Source organism: Chlorocebus sabaeus, chromosome X, assembly GCF_047675955.1.
Source record: "Chlorocebus sabaeus isolate Y175 chromosome X, mChlSab1.0.hap1, whole genome shotgun sequence".
Classification (NCBI taxonomy): domain Eukaryota; kingdom Metazoa; phylum Chordata; class Mammalia; order Primates; family Cercopithecidae; genus Chlorocebus; species Chlorocebus sabaeus.
In genome coordinates this window covers 81,054,973-81,071,678 of record NC_132933.1, presented here as the reverse complement: position 1 = coordinate 81,071,678, position 16,706 = coordinate 81,054,973, and the positions used below count along the sequence as shown (strand labels likewise).

At 52.7% G+C, this 16,706-nt stretch overlaps 2 protein-coding genes across 2 annotated transcripts; one reads left to right on the top strand and one right to left on the bottom strand.

The window, feature by feature from the left end:
• Window positions 1–7,464: 7,464 nt before the first annotated feature.
• On the bottom strand, window positions 7,465–10,912 carry LOC119623733 (uncharacterized protein CXorf49-like). The gene is made up of 5 exons (XM_073013194.1): window positions 9,683–10,912; window positions 9,000–9,156; window positions 8,380–8,456; window positions 8,057–8,102; window positions 7,465–7,505 (listed from the first exon to the last, which is right to left on the bottom strand). Exons 1-5 carry the CDS (start codon window positions 10,910–10,912, stop codon window positions 7,465–7,467), a joined length of 1,551 nt encoding a protein of 516 aa, XP_072869295.1.
• An 886-nt stretch (window positions 10,913–11,798) lies between these two features.
• On the top strand, window positions 11,799–15,738 carry LOC103232168 (uncharacterized protein CXorf49-like). Its single transcript, XM_037988854.2, has 6 exons — window positions 11,799–13,177; window positions 13,765–13,921; window positions 14,456–14,532; window positions 14,816–14,861; window positions 15,417–15,458; window positions 15,565–15,738. Exons 1-5 carry the CDS (start codon window positions 11,954–11,956, stop codon window positions 15,455–15,457), a joined length of 1,545 nt encoding a protein of 514 aa, XP_037844782.2. The 5' UTR covers window positions 11,799–11,953; the 3' UTR covers window position 15,458; window positions 15,565–15,738.
• The last annotated feature ends 968 nt before the right edge of the window (window positions 15,739–16,706 follow it).

Sequence of the window (16,706 nt, the reverse complement as noted above, 5' to 3'; positions counted from 1 at the left end):
CCCATCGAAGGAAAGCCCAGGAACTGATGGCTTTCTGTTGAATTCTACCAAACATTTAGAGAAGGATTAAGATCAGTCCTTCTCAAACTCATCCAATAAACTGAAGAAGAAGGAATACTTCCAAACTCATTTTATAAGGCCAACATTACCCTGATACCAAAGCCAGATGAGGACACTACAAGAAAATTATAGGCCCATATGCCTGAGGAACATAGAAGCAAAAATCCTCAACAAAGTACTAGCAAATCAAATTTCCTAGCACATTAATTTTTTGCATGTTTTTCTGCTGCTTAATTAAAGGATTGCTCAGCATGACCCAGTGCCTATGGGACTTGCATTGAACTCAGTGCTGCCCTGTCACAGCAGAAAGCAAAACTGGTGTGAAGTCAGCTGATGCCTGCCCACAGAGGGAGCATTTAGACCAGCCCTAGCTAGAGGGGATTTACACATCACAGTGGTTGGAACTTGGGTTTTGGGAAGCCTCGCCACTGTGGGATCTGGGGTTCTAAATAAACTTGAGAGGTGGTCTAGGCCACAAGGACTGCAACTCCTAGTGCTGTGCTCGGTTCAGAGTCAGAGAACATAGGGAACCCACCAGCTAGTGAGACACCAGCCAAGGTGGCTGAGGGAATGCATGCACCACGGCTCCCTCAACCCCAGCAGCACAGCTCAGAGTTCCAGGAGAGACTCCTTCCTTCACTTGAGGAGAGGAGAGGCAAGCATAAAGAAGACTTTGTGTTGCATCTTGGACACCAACTCAGTCACAGTAGGATACAGCACTGGGCAGAGTCCTGAGGCCCCCATTTCAGGGTCTAGCTAGCGGATGACATTTCTAGACACACCCTGGGCCAGAAGGGAATCTGCTGCCTTGAAGGGAAGGGCTCAGTCCTGACAGGATCCATCACCTGCTGACTAAAGAGCCCTTGGGCCCCGAGCAACCTGTAATGATACTCAGGTAGTTTACCATGGGCCCTGAGTGAGACTCTGAGACATGCTGGCTTCAGGGGAGACCCAGCACTTTCCCAGCTGCGGTGGCTATGGGCAGAGACGGTTTCTCCGGGAGAATAGCAGAGGGAAGAGTAAAGGGGACTTTGCCTTGTACCTTAGGTGCCAGATTGATGACAGTGGGGCAGAGCAGCAAGTGAGCACTTGGGGTCCCTGAGTTCAGGTCCTGGTTCTTGCACGGGACTTTGGGACCTCCCATGGGCCAGAGGAGAGCCCACTGCCCTGAAGGGTGAGTCCCAGGCCTGGCAGTATTCATCACAGATGACTGAGGAACACTTCAGTCTGAAGTGAACACAGGCAGTAGCCTGGCAATACTTGCTGTGGGCCTGCAGTGGGGGTAGCCACAGTGAGAGGCTTCTCTGCCTGTGGAAAGGGCAGGGAAGAGTGGGAAGGACTTTGTCTTGTGGTTTGAGTGGCAGCTTAACTGCAATAGTGTAGAGCACAAGGTAGATTTCTAAGGTTTTTGACTCCGGTCCCTGGCTCCTGGAGGGCATCTCTGGACCCACCTGGGATCTGGGGGAATTCGCCACCTGGAAGAGGACTCAGGCCTGGCTGGCTTTGCCACCTGCTGATTGTAGAGTCCTCCAGCCTTGAGTAAACATAGGCAATAGTCGGGTATTGTTTACAGCCAGGTAATGGGCAAGACCTGGGTTCAGGTCTGACCCAGCAAGGCCCCAGTGGTGGTGGCCACAGGGGGGATTATGTTGTCCACCTGCAGGTCCAGGTGTCTCAGCACAGAGAGAGAGCAAGAGCAAGAGAGAGCAAGATAGAATGAGAGCAAGAGCAATAGCAAGAAATGCCAGGGGCGAGGGGAAGAGACAGAGAGAGAGAGAGAGAGAGAGAGAGAGAGAGAGAGAGAGAGAGAGAGAGAGAGATTGAGAGTTTGTTTGAGAGAAATAAGGGAAGAAAACAAGAGTCTCTGTCTGATAATTCAGAGAATTCTTCTGGATCTTATCCAAGACCACCAAGGCAGTACCTCTACAAGTCTGCAAGAACCACAGTGTTACTGGGCTTGGGGTACCCCTAATGCAGATGCAACTTAGATTACAACACCCAGTTCCCTTTGAATATCTGGAAAGCCTTCCGAAGAAAGATGGGTACAAACAAGCCCAGACTGCAAAGACTACAATGAATACCGAACTCTTCAATGCCCAGGCGCCGATGAACATCCACAAGCATCAAGACCATCGAGGTAAACATGACCTCACCAAATGAGCTAAAGAAGGCACCAGGGTTCAGGCCTGGAGAATAAAGATATGTGACCTTTGAGACAAGTAATTCAAAATAGCAGTTTTGAGGCAAGTGAAAGAAATTCAGAATAACACACAGAGGGAATTCAGAAATCTATCAGATAAATTTAACAATGATATTGAAGTAGTTAAAAGGAATCAAGCTGAAATTGTGAAGTTGAGGAATGCAGTTGGGAGGGTGGAGCAAGAAGTTGGAATGGAAACCTCCATTGATTGCTCCCCCTGCAGGAACACCAAATTTTAACAACGAACTACACACAGAAAAACACTGTGTAAAAAATTAATAACTATGAGAACTTTTCAAGACTTAGTACAATAAGACACAAAGAGAAACAACAAAAGTTTAAAAGTGGGCAGATGAAGTTAAAGTGTTGAATTTTCATAAGTTATCTTTTCCCTTGTTTGTTTGTGTATATAATCAGTGCTAAGTTGTCATCAGTTTAAAATAATGGGTTATAAAATAGTATCTGGAAGCCTCATGGTAACCTCAAGTGGAAAAATATAAAATGAATACATAAAAAATAAAAAGCAAGAAATTAAATTTTACCACCAGAGAAGATCATCTTCTGTAAAAGGAAGACAGGAGGAAAAGAAGAAGGAAAAGATTACAAAACAACCAGAAAGGAAATAACAAATTAGAAGGAGTAAGTCCTTACTTATCGATAGTAACATTGAATGTAAATGAACTAAATTCTCCAATCAAATGACATAAAGTAGCTGAATAAATATTTTTAAAAGACCCAATGATCTGTTTCCTATAAGAAACACACATCACCTATAAAGACAAACAGAGACAGAAAATAAAAGAAGGAAATAAATGTTCCATGCCAATGGAAACCAAAAAAGAAAACCAGTATCTAGGCTTCTGTCAGACAAGATAGATTTCAAGACAGAGAGTATAAGAAGAGATAAAGAAGGTCATTATATAGTGATAAAGTGGTCAATTGAGCAAGAGGATATAACAATTGTAAATATATGTGCACCCATCACTGGAGCACCCACATATAGAAAGCAAATATTACTAGAGCTAAAGAGAGGGAGAGACCCCAATACAATAATAGCTGGAGACTTCAACATTTCACTTTCAACATTAGACAGATTGTCCAGACGTGAAATCAACAAAGAAACATCAGACTTAATCTGCACTATAGAGCAAATGGATCTAATAGATATTTACTGAACATTTCATCCAATGGCTGCAGAATACACATTCTTTTCCTCAGCACACAGATCATTCTTAAGGACAGACCATGTGAGATCACAAGTTTTAAAACATTCAAAAAATTGCAATAATGTTAGACATCTTCTCTGACCACAATGGAATAAAACTAGAGATCAATAACTACAGACATTTTAGAAACTATACAAATAAATGGAAATTAAACAGTGTGCTCCTGGATGGCCAGTGGGTCAGGGGAGAAATTAAGAAGGAAAGTTTAAAATTTCCTGAAATGAATGACGATAGAAACAAAACATACCCAGACCTATGGGATACAGCCAAAGCAGTACAAAGAGAGAAGTGTATATCTAAAAGTACCCACATCAAAAAAGAACAAAAAAAAAATCAAGAAGAGCTAATACTAATTCTACTCAAACTATTCTGGAAAACAGAGGAGGAGGGAATACTTCCAAACTCATTCTACCAGGCCAGTATAAGCCTGATACCAAAAACCAAAGACACAATTAAAAAAAAAAAAAAAAAGGGGAAGCTACAGGCCAATTTCCCTGATGAATATTGATGCAAAACCCTTCAGCAAATACTAGCAAACCAAATTTAACAATACATTGATAATTTGACTTCTTTCTTTCTAATTTGGAGGCCTTTTCTTTCTTTCTTTTGTCTGATTGTTCTAGCTAGGACTTCCAGTACCATGGTGAACAAAAGTGGTGAACGTGGGCACCTTGTTGTGTTCCAAATCTTAGAGGAAAGACATTCAGTCATCATCATGAGCAAGTGCAATATATCCCAGTGATCTGAGGACAGTTCAACATATGCAAATCAATGTGATACACCATATCAACAGGATGAAGGATAACAACCATATGATCATTTCAATTAATGCTGAAAACCCCATTTGATAAAATTCAGAATTCCTTCATGGCGAAAGCCCTCACAAAACTGGGTATAGAAGGAACATACAGACCCACAGCTAGTATCATACTGAATGGGGAAGAACGGAAAGCTAGGGAAAGGGAGAAGCTTGGAGTGGCTCAGTCTAAGTCTGAAAGCCTCAAAACAGGGAAGCAGACAGTGCGTTCTATTTAAATATCTTTTTTGGACCCATTAATTATTCTCACCTCTCCCTCACCCCTCACTACCCTTTCCAGATTCTGGTAATTATCCTTCTGCTTGTTTGCAGATGACATGATCTTGTATTTGCAAAAACCTAAAGACTCCACCAATAAACTCTTCGAACTGATGAACAAATTCAGGCAAGTTGCAGGATAGAAAATCAACACACATAAATCTAGCATTTCTACATGCCAACAGTGAACACTCTGAAAAAAAAAAATCGATAAAGTAATCTCATTCACAACAGCCAGAAATAAAATAAAATACCTAAAGGATTCGTTATTTATTCCAGTCTTCTCTGTCTGGCTTGTTTGGATTTTTATGTTTGCTTAGAGATTTTGTGTAATTTACCTGTTGAATGTCATTTTTTTCTGCTAGGTCACTGCCTCCTTTACAGCATTAGATGGTGCCTTAAGCCCAAGTTTGCCTTGTCTCAAGCAAATGATCAGAGTGCTGCCCATCCAGAATGGGGGAGGTCCCAAAGGTGGTATCTTGGCAGTATGGAAGAGCTAGCTGGCTAAGGGTCTGTGCCCAGGGGGCTCATGGAACATACCACCTACAGTGTGGTGCTGCTGAACAGCCACTCTGATTTGGCATCGCCTCTGGCTGAGTTACAGAGCAGAGGTTCCAGGGCTGAGGATGATAGTTCTGCCTCCCTTTTTGTCTCTGGCTATCCTCAGGGACATTTCTCCCCTCAGGCACTCACAATGCTTCCTGTGGGTTGAATCAGGAACAGGTCTCCTGCCACGGAACCCAAGATGGTGCGGAAGCTGACTGTTCACCTCAATATCACTTCTTCCGGGGTAGAAACCATGATTCGGCCAGCACAGTTGCTCACGCCTGTAATCCTAGCACTTTGGGAGGTTGAGACTGGCGGATCACCTGAGGTCAGGGTTTCAAGACCAGCCTGGTCAACATGGTGAAACCCCATCTCTACTAAAAATACAAACATTAACCAGGAGTGGTGGCGCAGGCCTGTAACTCCAGCAACTTGGAAGTCTGAGACAGGAGAATCGCTTGAACCCAAGAGGCAGAGGTTGCAGTGAGCCAAGATGGTGCCATTGCACTCCAGCCTGGGCAACAGAGTGAGACTCCGTCTCAAAAAAAAACGGGCAAATCAAAAAAAAAAAAAACAAAAAAAAAAAAAAACAAAAGCACAGATGTCTCCACACATACGCTAATCTTGAATGGTATCTGCATTTCTCCTGTCTTTGTCTGTTCAACACTCAGGCTCTTGGCGTTCAGAGCTGGCAGAACCTACACACACCTCCTCACTGGCACCAGAATCTGTGTCTGTGTCTCACGCCCATCCAGCCCAGGATTCTGGCTGAAGGAAGGAGGCAATCCCAACTGTCAGGGAGGGTGAAAGCAGAACAGGAAGCTCAAGGAAATCTCATGTGACCTCAGGAGGCAGTCTGAAAGACTTAACAGGCACACAGAAGTATCACGTCTACAAAAACCTGCAGCCTTGGGGATTGTGGAACAGTATTTGACGGGGACCATCCAAGAAGAGCCAGGCCTAGCATCCACACTTGCCCTGGAAGGCAACTGGCCATTTCAAATCAAGGGTATGGAGTCAACAGGTCGCTTACAGGACACCAAGGATGTGGATGCCGCCTTCCCTGTAACTGCCAGCAGGAAGTTTTTTTGGTTTGGGTGTTGGTTTTTTGTTTGTTTGTTTTTAGATGGAGTATTGCTCTGTCACCAGTCTGGAGTGCAGTGGCACAATCTCAGCTCACTGCAACCTCTGCCTGCCGTGTTCAAGTGATTCTCCTGCTTCAGCCTCCGGAGTACCTGGGATTACAGGCGCCCAGCAGGCAGTTTTCACCAGGATGGCCTGCTGGCACCAGAACAGACTCAATGCCCCCACCTCTAACCAAGAGACTACCTTGCCCTTTTCTTCAGCGCTCCCTGTGCCTTCCCTTTTGCTCGGCCACCCACCAGGATGTGGCGTCTGCTTCCATCTGGCTACTGAAACCAAGGAGGGAGACCTAATGGGATGTGGAAACAGAGGTTCAAAGATGAGGGCTAATAGAGGAACTGAGGATGTCGCACGGGTTTCTGGCCCAGATGAACTGACCGTGTGCATGGTGGCACTGGAGGGACCTAATGGCTCCAGAAAGAGGACTGGTCCCCTGAGTGGGAGGATGAGCTCCGTCGTGCTCCTCAACAGCATGGAAATAACCATGCAGGAGAGGTGACCAGCATCAAGCCACAGGGAGAGCAAGGATGCTCATGACGGAAAGGACAGTAACATGGCAGAACCGTGACAGTGAACCGCAGGAGGAAAGGCAAGAGAGACTGCGGTTCTGAAAGGAGGCATTCAGTTCCTCCTGAGGGTGAGGGAGAGTAGCGCTAACAACGGGAAATGTGAGACCCCAAAGTAGGAGGAGACGAGGAGGGAACATGAGCAGGGTGTGTTGGGAAAAGGCAGAAAATGTTCCTGTGGCGGGGCAGGGCCCCCACAGCACCTAGACCCAGGCACTATGGTGACTGCAGGGCTGCTGCTCAGAGGCCGGCCCAGGCGCCCTACAGGGAGAGGCCCCACCACAGAGAGCCAGGGGAACTGTTCTTCAAGCGCCAGAGAACGGACCAACACCCCACACCCCCCAACACTCCCAACAATTGCAGAGAGGGCAGACCACAGACCACAGAATATGAGAACGACTTTATTTCAAACTGCTTTGAACTACGTTGGGAGGGGGCAAATGCAGCGGAAGAGTAGAAGCCCTGGCTGAAGAGGATATGGAGGGAACCCGCTTGGCTGCAGCTCTGGAGCTCCAAAGGTAGCAGTTGTTCATCTTGTAGGAAGATGCTGGCTCCAACCTGTGAAACAGAGCAGGCTCAGGGACAGGCCCCCAGCTCTCCTAAGCTACTGGGACTGTGGGAAGGGGCACGGTGTGTACAACACTCACTTCAAAGGTCCTGGAACTTGTCAGTGAGGAACTGCATGGCCGCTGAAACAGAGAGGCAGAACCAGGTGCTCCAGACCCAGGGAAACAGAAACCCACCCCCTGCCCCCGTGGAGAATCACCTAGCCCTGCAACCAGAAACCCCTCCAGCCCTGGTACTGACTCACCCACCCGTCACCTGAATTAAATGTGGAAATGCCTTCTAAGCGGGAAAGTAGTTCTCAGGTGTTGGGCCATCCCAGAACCGTTCAGAACGTTTTTCAAAGACAGATAAGCCAGCCAGCAGGCAAAAACCGTATAAGCCGTACCAGGCAGCAGTTAAAGGAAAATACATGAGATATCTTTAACCGTCCTAAGAGAAGATCTCTGGGACTCGTTTTTCAAAATGTACACGGAGTTCAGATGACACACTGCCGTCTGTGCACACCCCTAGCTGGAAAGGCACAGAAGGCTCCAGGGCCAGGCCTGCTTGATTCTCTTCCCCAGAGGAAAGTCAGTCCCAGTGACACCGCCTGTACCTGCAGCCCACCCCCATCCCCGGCACCTGCAGAAAGACACCACTGTCCATCCCTGCCCCAGCCAGGGCTCCATCATACCTAGTTGGTCTCTAAGGTCATCAATTTCCATCTGCAGCAGGATGCACTAGCCCAGGAGACACCGGTGGAAGATAAATGGTTAGTCAGTTCTGGCCTCCTCTCTCCCCGTTCTCCATCTCTCCCCCAGTCCTTACAGCCCCCATAGCCTGCAGCCCAGTGGTGAGGTGGATTGGCACAAAACCCTCAATGGAAAAGAGGCACCCACTCTGCATGGGTTATGGTAGGCAGAGAGGATTGAGGGGACACCTAAATCAGTTTAACCTGGACATGGATCCCACCATCTAGCATGGACCTCGATTTCTAAGAGTCACACACAGCATTACCCGAGGACAGCCCTGGGCTCCCGGGGGCTGCTGCTGCCTTTCTGGTCTTGGGGGATGGACAAGTGGCTGCTGGTCACCTGAAAGAAAACACAAAATTCAGCTTCCAAGCCTCCCAGGGAGGTGGAAGAGACCTAGCAGGGTATAAAGTGAAGCACCATCACCCTCTGCTGGCAACACGTTGCCCCTGCTCTGCCCAGCAACTCCAACCCTCCCTCTGGGACTGTCTTCCCTGTTCTCCTGTATGAGCCCATGTGCACCCGTGGCCCCCTAGCGTTGTGCCTCCGGGTTGGATGCTAGCAGCGGGGCAGCCACAGTCAGGCCCTGGGAGGGCCAGTGTGGCTGAGCAGGACTTCACAGAAAAGGGCTCCGTACCACCGAAAGTCTTCTTCCAGAGTTGGAGTTTGGGGCACTGCTCCAAATCGCCCCCCACCACACAAACCCCACTCAGAGAGGACGATGTGACCTAAAGCCAGCCCCATCAACACCCCATTTCCCGTGGGACATCTGCCTGGGTGGGCAGGGAAGCCTGGGAGCACGGCTAAGCCCCCATAAGCAACAGAGACAGAGGTTTCCCTCCTGACCCCTCTCCCCTCCACCCCTATCAAACCCGCAAGACTCGCCGGAGGGTGCATGGCATCTGGGCACCATGCGTCTCAAGGTAAAGGCCGAGGGCTGTGAGGTTCCTAGTACTTGGGGAGCTCTGACGTTGGGGTCACCACTGCTGTATTCTCCACGACGCACGGACAGGGAAATCAGCTCTGGCCTCTGTGTGGGAAGCTAAAACAGAAATTTCTGAGTCGGGCTGGTGGTGAGTACACATGGGGAGGAGCTGTGTTAAGGTGGACACTCCAGACTAATCTCATTAGCACTTTCTCCCTCAGTCAGCCCCAAGACAGGAGGGCTTGCTTAACAGTTAGGGAAGGAGGAATTGGGAAGCTGATGAGTCTACACGCCCAAGCTTTGCGCCCCACACATTAAGGAGTCCCACGATCCAAACCAGCTGCCAGACCTGCCTTCCATCCCAGCTCCTCTCTCAGGGAGGAGGCAGAACAACTGCAGAGTGTCCAGAGCCAGGCCTGGCACACACAAAGTGCTCCCTTTAATGTGTGCCCCTATGAGGAGGACTCCAATCGGGCATCCTAGTGTCCCTGAGCTCCCGATGACAACCCTCGAGCAAGGGATAGAGGGGGAATGGGTAAACAGGTGTGTGCTGGAAGAGAGGTGGGTGGGGGGAGACAGAAGAGAAAGAGGAGGAGGAGGGGGAGGAGAAGAAAGAGGAGTGCAGCGAAGAGAACCTACTCACTTGGGCCCTTGGGACGTCATCTCTATTTGGGTCATTATCTTCTCTGGTAGCAGCCTGGGACTCCCTGGTTTTCCTTCCTGCAGGTTTCTTCCCAGGGCTGCTGTGCTTGGGCTCCTTGGGTCTGGTGGACTTCCCCAGGAGCCCCACACCAGAGACTGGCGGGAAGCTGGCCGGATCAGGTGGAACTACTGAAAGTCTCTGCCCCCAGGCAGGAAAGGCTCCCCGCAGGGCCGGTTTGGGCGCACTCTCTAGGGATTTCTTCTCCTGGGTCACCTTCCTTCCCAGAGGGCCCCGGGATAGGGGCCCTCTAACGGCAGCTCCTGAGCAGCTGGGCCTGACCCCCACCTTTCCCCACACCATGCTCTGCATTTTCTTCAAGGAAGGCGCATCCAGCTCTCCCATGGCCGGCCTCTCTACTACTGGGGTGAGTCTGCGGGGAGGAGAGGTCAGGAGAGGTCCCTGATCCTGAAGGTAACTCTCCCTGCGGTGGAAACTGGGGCGTCTGCAAGTGTCTGCTGGCTTCTTGGGGCTTCCGGGCTTGGCCTGGCTTCCTTCTTTGATGCTAATGATCACCCTAATCACCGGTAAGTCGCTGCTCTCATCTGTGGAATCAGAGTCGTCACTACTCAGCCCGGCGGGGCCTTCCGCAGAGGGCTGCTGGGGATCCACTTGGACGCTCAATCTGCTCTTCAAGCCCCTTTCTGGGTTCTCCCAGGCCGGTCCCGGCCCAGGAACACTGAGGTGGAGAGGGCCACCAGAGGACTGCTGCCATTCTCCAGGGCAGGGGTTCAGCACACCTCTCCCACTGGGACCAACCTCCAGGTCCGCCCAGATGTCAGTGGACCCTCTGGCAGCGGCGCCTTCTGGGGACGGGTGTCCCTGGACGCTGGACGGCGGCATGATGGTGGCTGACTCATCAGCCAGGCAGAAAGAGTAGTCCACACCGTCCCCTTGGTCGTCGACCAGGGTACCACGCCGGCCTTCCCGGCCCCAGAGTACCACCCTTCCCTGCTCTATCAAGTCGCTCTCAGGCTCGAAACTGAAGCCCTCAGGATCTGTGAACCCGCTCTCCCCCTTGCCCTCACCACTGCGCTGCCCCCCCAAATCGAGGCCTCGGCCGTGGCTGTGGCCCTGTGGGGCTCTGGGGCTGGCGGTGTGGGCCCTGGCCTGCTTGCCACCCTCCGGGCCGAAACCAGCCCCGCAAACGGACACTTCATCTGTGGAGTTCATGGCGCCCGCCAGTCCAGATAGCCCAGGCTGTGGGGAGACGGTCGTCCTGGTAACAGTGGGACAGGAGAGCTGAGCCCAGCCAAGCCCAGCCGAGGGGGACACGCTCAGCTTTGAGCCTGAGAGTGAATTGAAAGAGCAGCAAAGGGTGGTGTTCTGGGGCCACAGGAACAGCGAGGCCTTTGGGACACCGCCACCCTCACCACAGTCGGCTCACGAGATGTCACTGGCAGGGCGAGGCTTACGGGCTCCCTCAAGGCCTGCGTCCTGCCTTCTCATTGTTCCACGCCTTCTCATTGGTCTGCCCACCACCAACCAGCGTGCCCCTTGTTGGACAAGGCTTCCGGGCTTTACCCAATCAGGAAGCAGACTCTTGGATTGCCGCAACACCCGTCATTTGACTGGGTGGGTGTACTTGGGTCGGGTCTTGGGGCCAGGGCCCACTGGAGCTCTCAATCCACCTCTTTCTTCCTGTCCTGCTGCCTCTGGCCAGGCACCTACTTTCCAATGACAGTCACATCTCTGAGCCCCAGTGTCCCATTGTAAGGCGGAGGTCAAGGGGAGAGCTGCCCCCAGCTCATAAGCTTGGGAGAATAAATGTCCTGATGCACGAGAAGCACCAGGCACACAGAGGAGCTATCATTAAAAAGTAGGGAGGGAGCAAAACAGCAAAAAAGAGATGGATTGAGAGGTCCAGTGCACCCTGGCTCCAAGACCCGACCACAGCTCATCCACCCGAAAGACGGGTGTCGGGGCAAACCGAGAGCCTGTGTCCCGATTGGTTAAAGCCCAGAGGCTTCGCCCAACAAAGGGTGCGCTGGTTGGTGGAGGGGGGACCAATGAGAAGGCTTGACACCTGGGTCGAAGGCGCGGAAGCCACGCGCTGTCTGGGACACTTAGTACTTCCGCCTGCTGTGAGGGCAGCAGGATCCCGAACGCGTCGCTGTTTCTGTCCCGTGGCCTGCTTGGCTGGGCTTGGCTCTCCCCTCCCGCCATTACCAGCACGACCGTCTCCCCATAGGCCAGGCTGCCTGAACTGGCGCCATGAGCTCTCCCGACGAGGTGTCCGTTTGGGGGGCCGGTTTCGACCTGGAGGGTGGCGAGCAGGCTGGCACCCGCACAGTCAGCCGCAGAGCCCCACGGGGCCACGGCCGTGGCCGAGGCCTCCATTTGGGGGCACCGCGCAGCGGCAAGGGCCAGAGCAGGTTCACAGATCCTGAGGGCTTCAGCTTCGAGCCTGAGAGCGAATTGATAGAGCAAGGAAGGGTGGTGCTCTGGGGCCGGGAAGGCCGGCCTGGCACCCCCGTCGATGACCAAGGGGATGGTGTGGACTACTCTTTCTACCTGGCTGATGAGCCAGCCACCATCATGCCGCCGTCCAGCGTCCAGGGACACCCGTTCCCTGAAGGCACCACTACTGAAGGGTCTGCTGAAAACCGGGTGGACCCGGAGGTCGATCCCAGTGGGAGTGGCGCACTGGGCCCCAGCCCTGGAGAATGGCAGCAGGCCTCTGCCAGTCGTCTCCACCTCTGTGGTCCTGGGTCAGGCCGGGCCTGGAAGAACCCAGAAAGGGGCTCGAAGAGCAGATTGAGCGTCCAAGTGGATCCCCAGCAGCCTTCTGCAAAAGGCCCCACCAGGATGTCTACCCACGACTCTGATTCCGCAGATGAGACCAGTGACTTACCACTGATGAGGGTGGGCATTCGCCGCAACGAAGGAAGCCAGGCCAAGCCCGGCAGCCCCAAGAAGCCAGCAGACACATCCAGACACGCAGGCTTCCACTGCAAGGAAAGTTACCTGCCCGTGCCGGGCCGTTTCCTGACCTCTGCTCCCCGCGGACTCACTCCAGTCATGGAGAGGCCGGCTGTGGGAGAGCTGGAGGACTCTCCCGGAAAGAAAATGCAGAGCAGGGCCTGGGGAAAGGTGGAGGACAGGCCCAGCTGCTCAAGAGCTGCCACTGCAGGGGCCGTGCCCCGGGGCCCTTCAAGGAGGAAGATGGCCCAGGAGAAGAAGTCCCAAGGGGGTGCCTCTCAGCTGGCCCTGGGGAGATCCTTTCCTGCCTGCGGAGAGAGACTCTCAGCCGCTCCCCCGGAGCCGGCCACCTCCCAGCCCTTGTCTGGTGTGCCGCCCCAGGGGATCTCCAAGAAACGACAAAAGCCTAAGCACAGCAGCCCTGGGAAGAAACCTGCAGGAAGAAAGACCAGGGAGTCCCAGGTTGTGATCAGAGAAGATAATGACCCAAATAGAGATGAGGTCCCAAGGGCCCAAGTGAGTAGGCCCTTCTCACTCTCCTCTCCCTGTTTATCCTCCTCCTCCTCTGTCTCCCACCATACCTCCTCTCTTCCAGCACACACCTGTTTAGCCATGTCCCCTCTATCCCTTGCTCGAGGGTTGTCATCGGGAGCCCAGGGACACTAGAATGCCCAATAAGGGTCTTTGTTGTAAGGGCACACGTTAAAGGGAGCACTTGGTGTGTGACGGACATACCTCCGGACACTCTGCAGGGGTCGTGCCTCCTCCCCCAGAGAGGAGCTGGGATGGAAGGCAGGGTCAGCAGCTGGTGTGGTTGGGGTGATCCCCTAAAGTGTGGGCCACAAACCTGGGGCATCTAGGTTCATCAACTTCCTGACTCCTCCTTACTTAGCTGTTGTCCGAACCACCTGGAAGGGAGCCCGGGCTATCTCAGTATCCCCAGTGTTTTCCCTGGCTGAGCTCTGCCTCCTGGCATGGGGCTGACTGAGGGAGAAAGTGCTAATGAGATTAGGCTCCAGAGTCTCCACCTTACCACAACCCCTTCCCACATGTACTCACCACCTGCCCCCACCACCAGCCCGACTCAGAAATTTCTGTTTTAGCTTCCCACACACAGGCCAGGGCTGCCTCGCCTATCCGTGCATCGTGGAGAACTCAGCAGTCCCAACCCCAACATCAGAGCTCCCCAAGTGCCGGGAACTTCAGAGCCCTCTGCCTACAGCCTGGGAGGCCTCCTGCCCAGACGCCATGCACCCTCCGGTGAGTCTTGCGGGTTTGATAGGGGTGGAGGAGAGAGGGAAACCTCTGGCTCTGTTGCTTATGGGGGCTGAGTCTTGTTCCCACCCTTCCCTGCCCACCCAGGCAGGTGCCTCACGGGAAATGGGATGTCGATGGGGCTGGCTTCAATTCACATCCTTCTCTATGAGTGGGGTTTGTGTGGTGGGGGGTGATTTGGAGCAGTGCCCCAAACTCCAACTCTGGAAGGAGACTTTCAGCGGTATTGAGCCCTTTTCTGTTAAGTCCTGCTCAGCCACACTGGCCCTCCCAGGGCCTGGCTGTGACTGCCCCACTGCTGGCGTCCAACCCGGAGTCGCAACGCTAGGGGGCCATAGGTGCAGATGGGCTCACACTGGGGAACAGGGAAGACAGTCCCAGAGGGAGGGTTGGAGTTGCTGGGCAGAGCAGGGACAATGTGTTGCCAGCAGAGGGTGATGGTGCCTCACTTTTAGACCCTTCTAGGCCTTTTCCACTTCACTGGGAAGCTTGGAAGCTGGAATTTGTATTCTCTTTCAGGTGACCAGCAGCCGCCTGTCCATCCTCCAAGACCAGAAAGGCAGCAGCAGCCCTCAGGAGCCCAGGGCTGTCCTCGGGTAATGCTTTGTGTGGCTCCTAGAAATAGAGGTCCATGTTAGACAGTGGGATCCGTGTCCAGGTTAAACTGATTTCTGTGTCCCCCTGCCCTGCCCCATCACCATCTTCTGCACCCCACAGAGAGAGGGTGCCTCTTTTACATCGAGGGATTCATGCCAACCCACCTCGCCACTGGGCTGCAGGCTGTGGGGGCTGTCAGGGCTGGGGGAGAGAGGGAGGACAGGGAGAGAGAAGGCCAGAATTGACTAACCATTTCTCTTTCTCCGGTGTCTCCTGGGCTAGTGCATCCGGCTGCAGAGGGAAGTTGAGGACCTTAGAGACCAACTAGGTATGATGGAGCCCTGGCTGGGGCAGGGATGGACAGCGGTATCTTTCTGCAGGTGTCAGGGGTGGGGGTGGACTGCAGGTACAGGCGGCATCACTGGGACTGACTTTCCTTTGAGGAAGAGAACCAAGCAGGCCTGGCCCTGGAGCCTTCCTGTGCCTTTCCAGCTAGGGGTGTGCACAGACGGCAGTGTGTCATCTGAACTCTGTGTATACTTTGTCCACGAGTCCCAGAACTCTCCTTCTCTTACAACAGTTAGAGACACCTCATGTGTTTTCCCTTTAACTGCTGCCTGATACGGCTTATACAGTTTTTGCTTGCTGGCTGGCTTATCTGTCTTTGGAACACGTTCTGAACGGTACTGAGATGGCCCAACACCTGAGAACTACTTTCCTCCTTAGAAGGCATTTCCACATTTAATTCAGGTGACGGGTGGGTGAGTCAGTACCAGGGCTGGTGGGGTTTCTGGTTGCAGGGCTAGGTGGTTCCCCATGGGGGCAGGGGGTAGGTTTCTGTTTCCCTGGGTCTGGAGTGCCCGGTTCTGCCTCTCTGTTTCAGCGGCCATGAAGTCCTTCACTGACAAGTTCCAGGACCTTTGAAGTGAGTGTTGCACATACCGTGCCCCTTCCCACAGTCCCGGTAGCTTAGGAGGGCTGTGGGCTGGCCCTGGCTGGGAGCCCGTCCCTGAGCCTGCTCTGTTTCACAGGTTTGAGCCAGCATCTTCCTACAAGATGAACAGCTGCCAACTTCGAAGCTCCAGAGCTGCAGCCAAGCGGGTTCCCTCCATATCCTCTTCAGCCAGGGCTTCCTCTCTTCCACTGTATTTGCCCGCTTCCCAACGTAGTTCAAAGCAGTTTGAAATAAAGTTGTTCTCATATTCTGTGGTCTTTGGTCTGCCTTCTCTGTGATTGTTGGGAGTGTTGGGGTGTGCCAGGTGTTGCTCCGTTCCCTGGAGCTGGAAGAACAGTTCCCCTGGCTCTCTGTGGTGGGGCCTCTCCCTGCAGGGCGCCTGGGCCGGCCTCTGAGCAGCAGCCCTGCAGTCACCATAGTGCCTGGGTCTAGGTGCTGTGAGGGCCCTGCCCCACCACAGGAGCATTTCCTGCCTTTCTCTTACACACCCTGCTCATGTTCCTTCCTTTTCTCCTCCTACTTTGGAGTCTCGCAGGTCCCCTTCTTCAGTGCTATTCTCCCTCTCCTTCAGCAGGAACTGATGGCCTCCTTCCCGAAGCCCTGTCTCTCACCTTTCCTCCTGCGGTTCACTGTCCCAGTTCTGCCCTGTCACCATCCTTTCCATCACGAGCATCCTTGCTCTCCCAGTGGCTTCACGTGGATGGGCTTTCCTGCACGGTTATTTCCATGCTGTTGAGGAACACGACAGAGCCCAGTCCTCTTTCTAGAGCTACTATGTCCCTCCGGTGCCACCACGCACACGGTCAAGTCATCTGGGCCAGTAACCTGTGTGGCATCCTCGGTTCCTCTTAGCCCTAACCTTTGAACCTCAGTTACCAAATCCAGTCAGGTCTCCTCCTTAGTTTTAGTAGCCAGGTGGAGGCAGAAGCCACATCCTCGTGGGAAGCTGAGCCAAAGGGAAGATACATGGAGTGCGGAAGAAAAGGGCAGGGTAGACTCTTGGTTGGAGGTGGGGACACTGGATCTGTTCTGGTGCCTGCAGGCCAACCAGGTAGTAACTGCAGGCCGGGAGATACACGGAAGGCGGCTTCCACATCCTTGGCGTCCTATAGGCAGCCTACAGTCCCTTCAGCAGCCAGTCAGCTCCATACCCTTGATTTGAAAATGGCCGCTGCTTTCCAGGGCAAGTGTCGATGCTAGGCCTGGCTGTTCTTGGAT

Excerpts from the sequence above, each read along its gene's own strand:
- LOC119623733 (XM_073013194.1), bottom strand. The coding sequence starts at position 10,912 with ATGAACTCCACAGATGAAGTGTCCGTTTGCGGGGCTGGTTTCGGCCCG. Across the intron at positions 8,457-8,999 it reads CAGATGCCATGCACCCTCCG|GTGACCAGCAGCCACTTGTC; the intron begins GCGAGTCTTGCG and ends GTTTTCTTTCAG. Across the intron at positions 8,103-8,379 it reads GAGCCCAGGGCTGTCCTCGG|TGCATCCTGCTGCAGATGGA; the intron begins GTAATGCTGTGT and ends CTCCTGGGCTAG.
- LOC103232168 (XM_037988854.2), top strand. The coding sequence starts at position 11,954 with ATGAGCTCTCCCGACGAGGTGTCCGTTTGGGGGGCCGGTTTCGACCTG. Across the intron at positions 13,178-13,764 it reads ATGAGGTCCCAAGGGCCCAA|CTTCCCACACACAGGCCAGG; the intron begins GTGAGTAGGCCC and ends TTTCTGTTTTAG. Across the intron at positions 14,862-15,416 it reads GGACCTTAGAGACCAACTAG|CGGCCATGAAGTCCTTCACT; the intron begins GTATGATGGAGC and ends TCTCTGTTTCAG.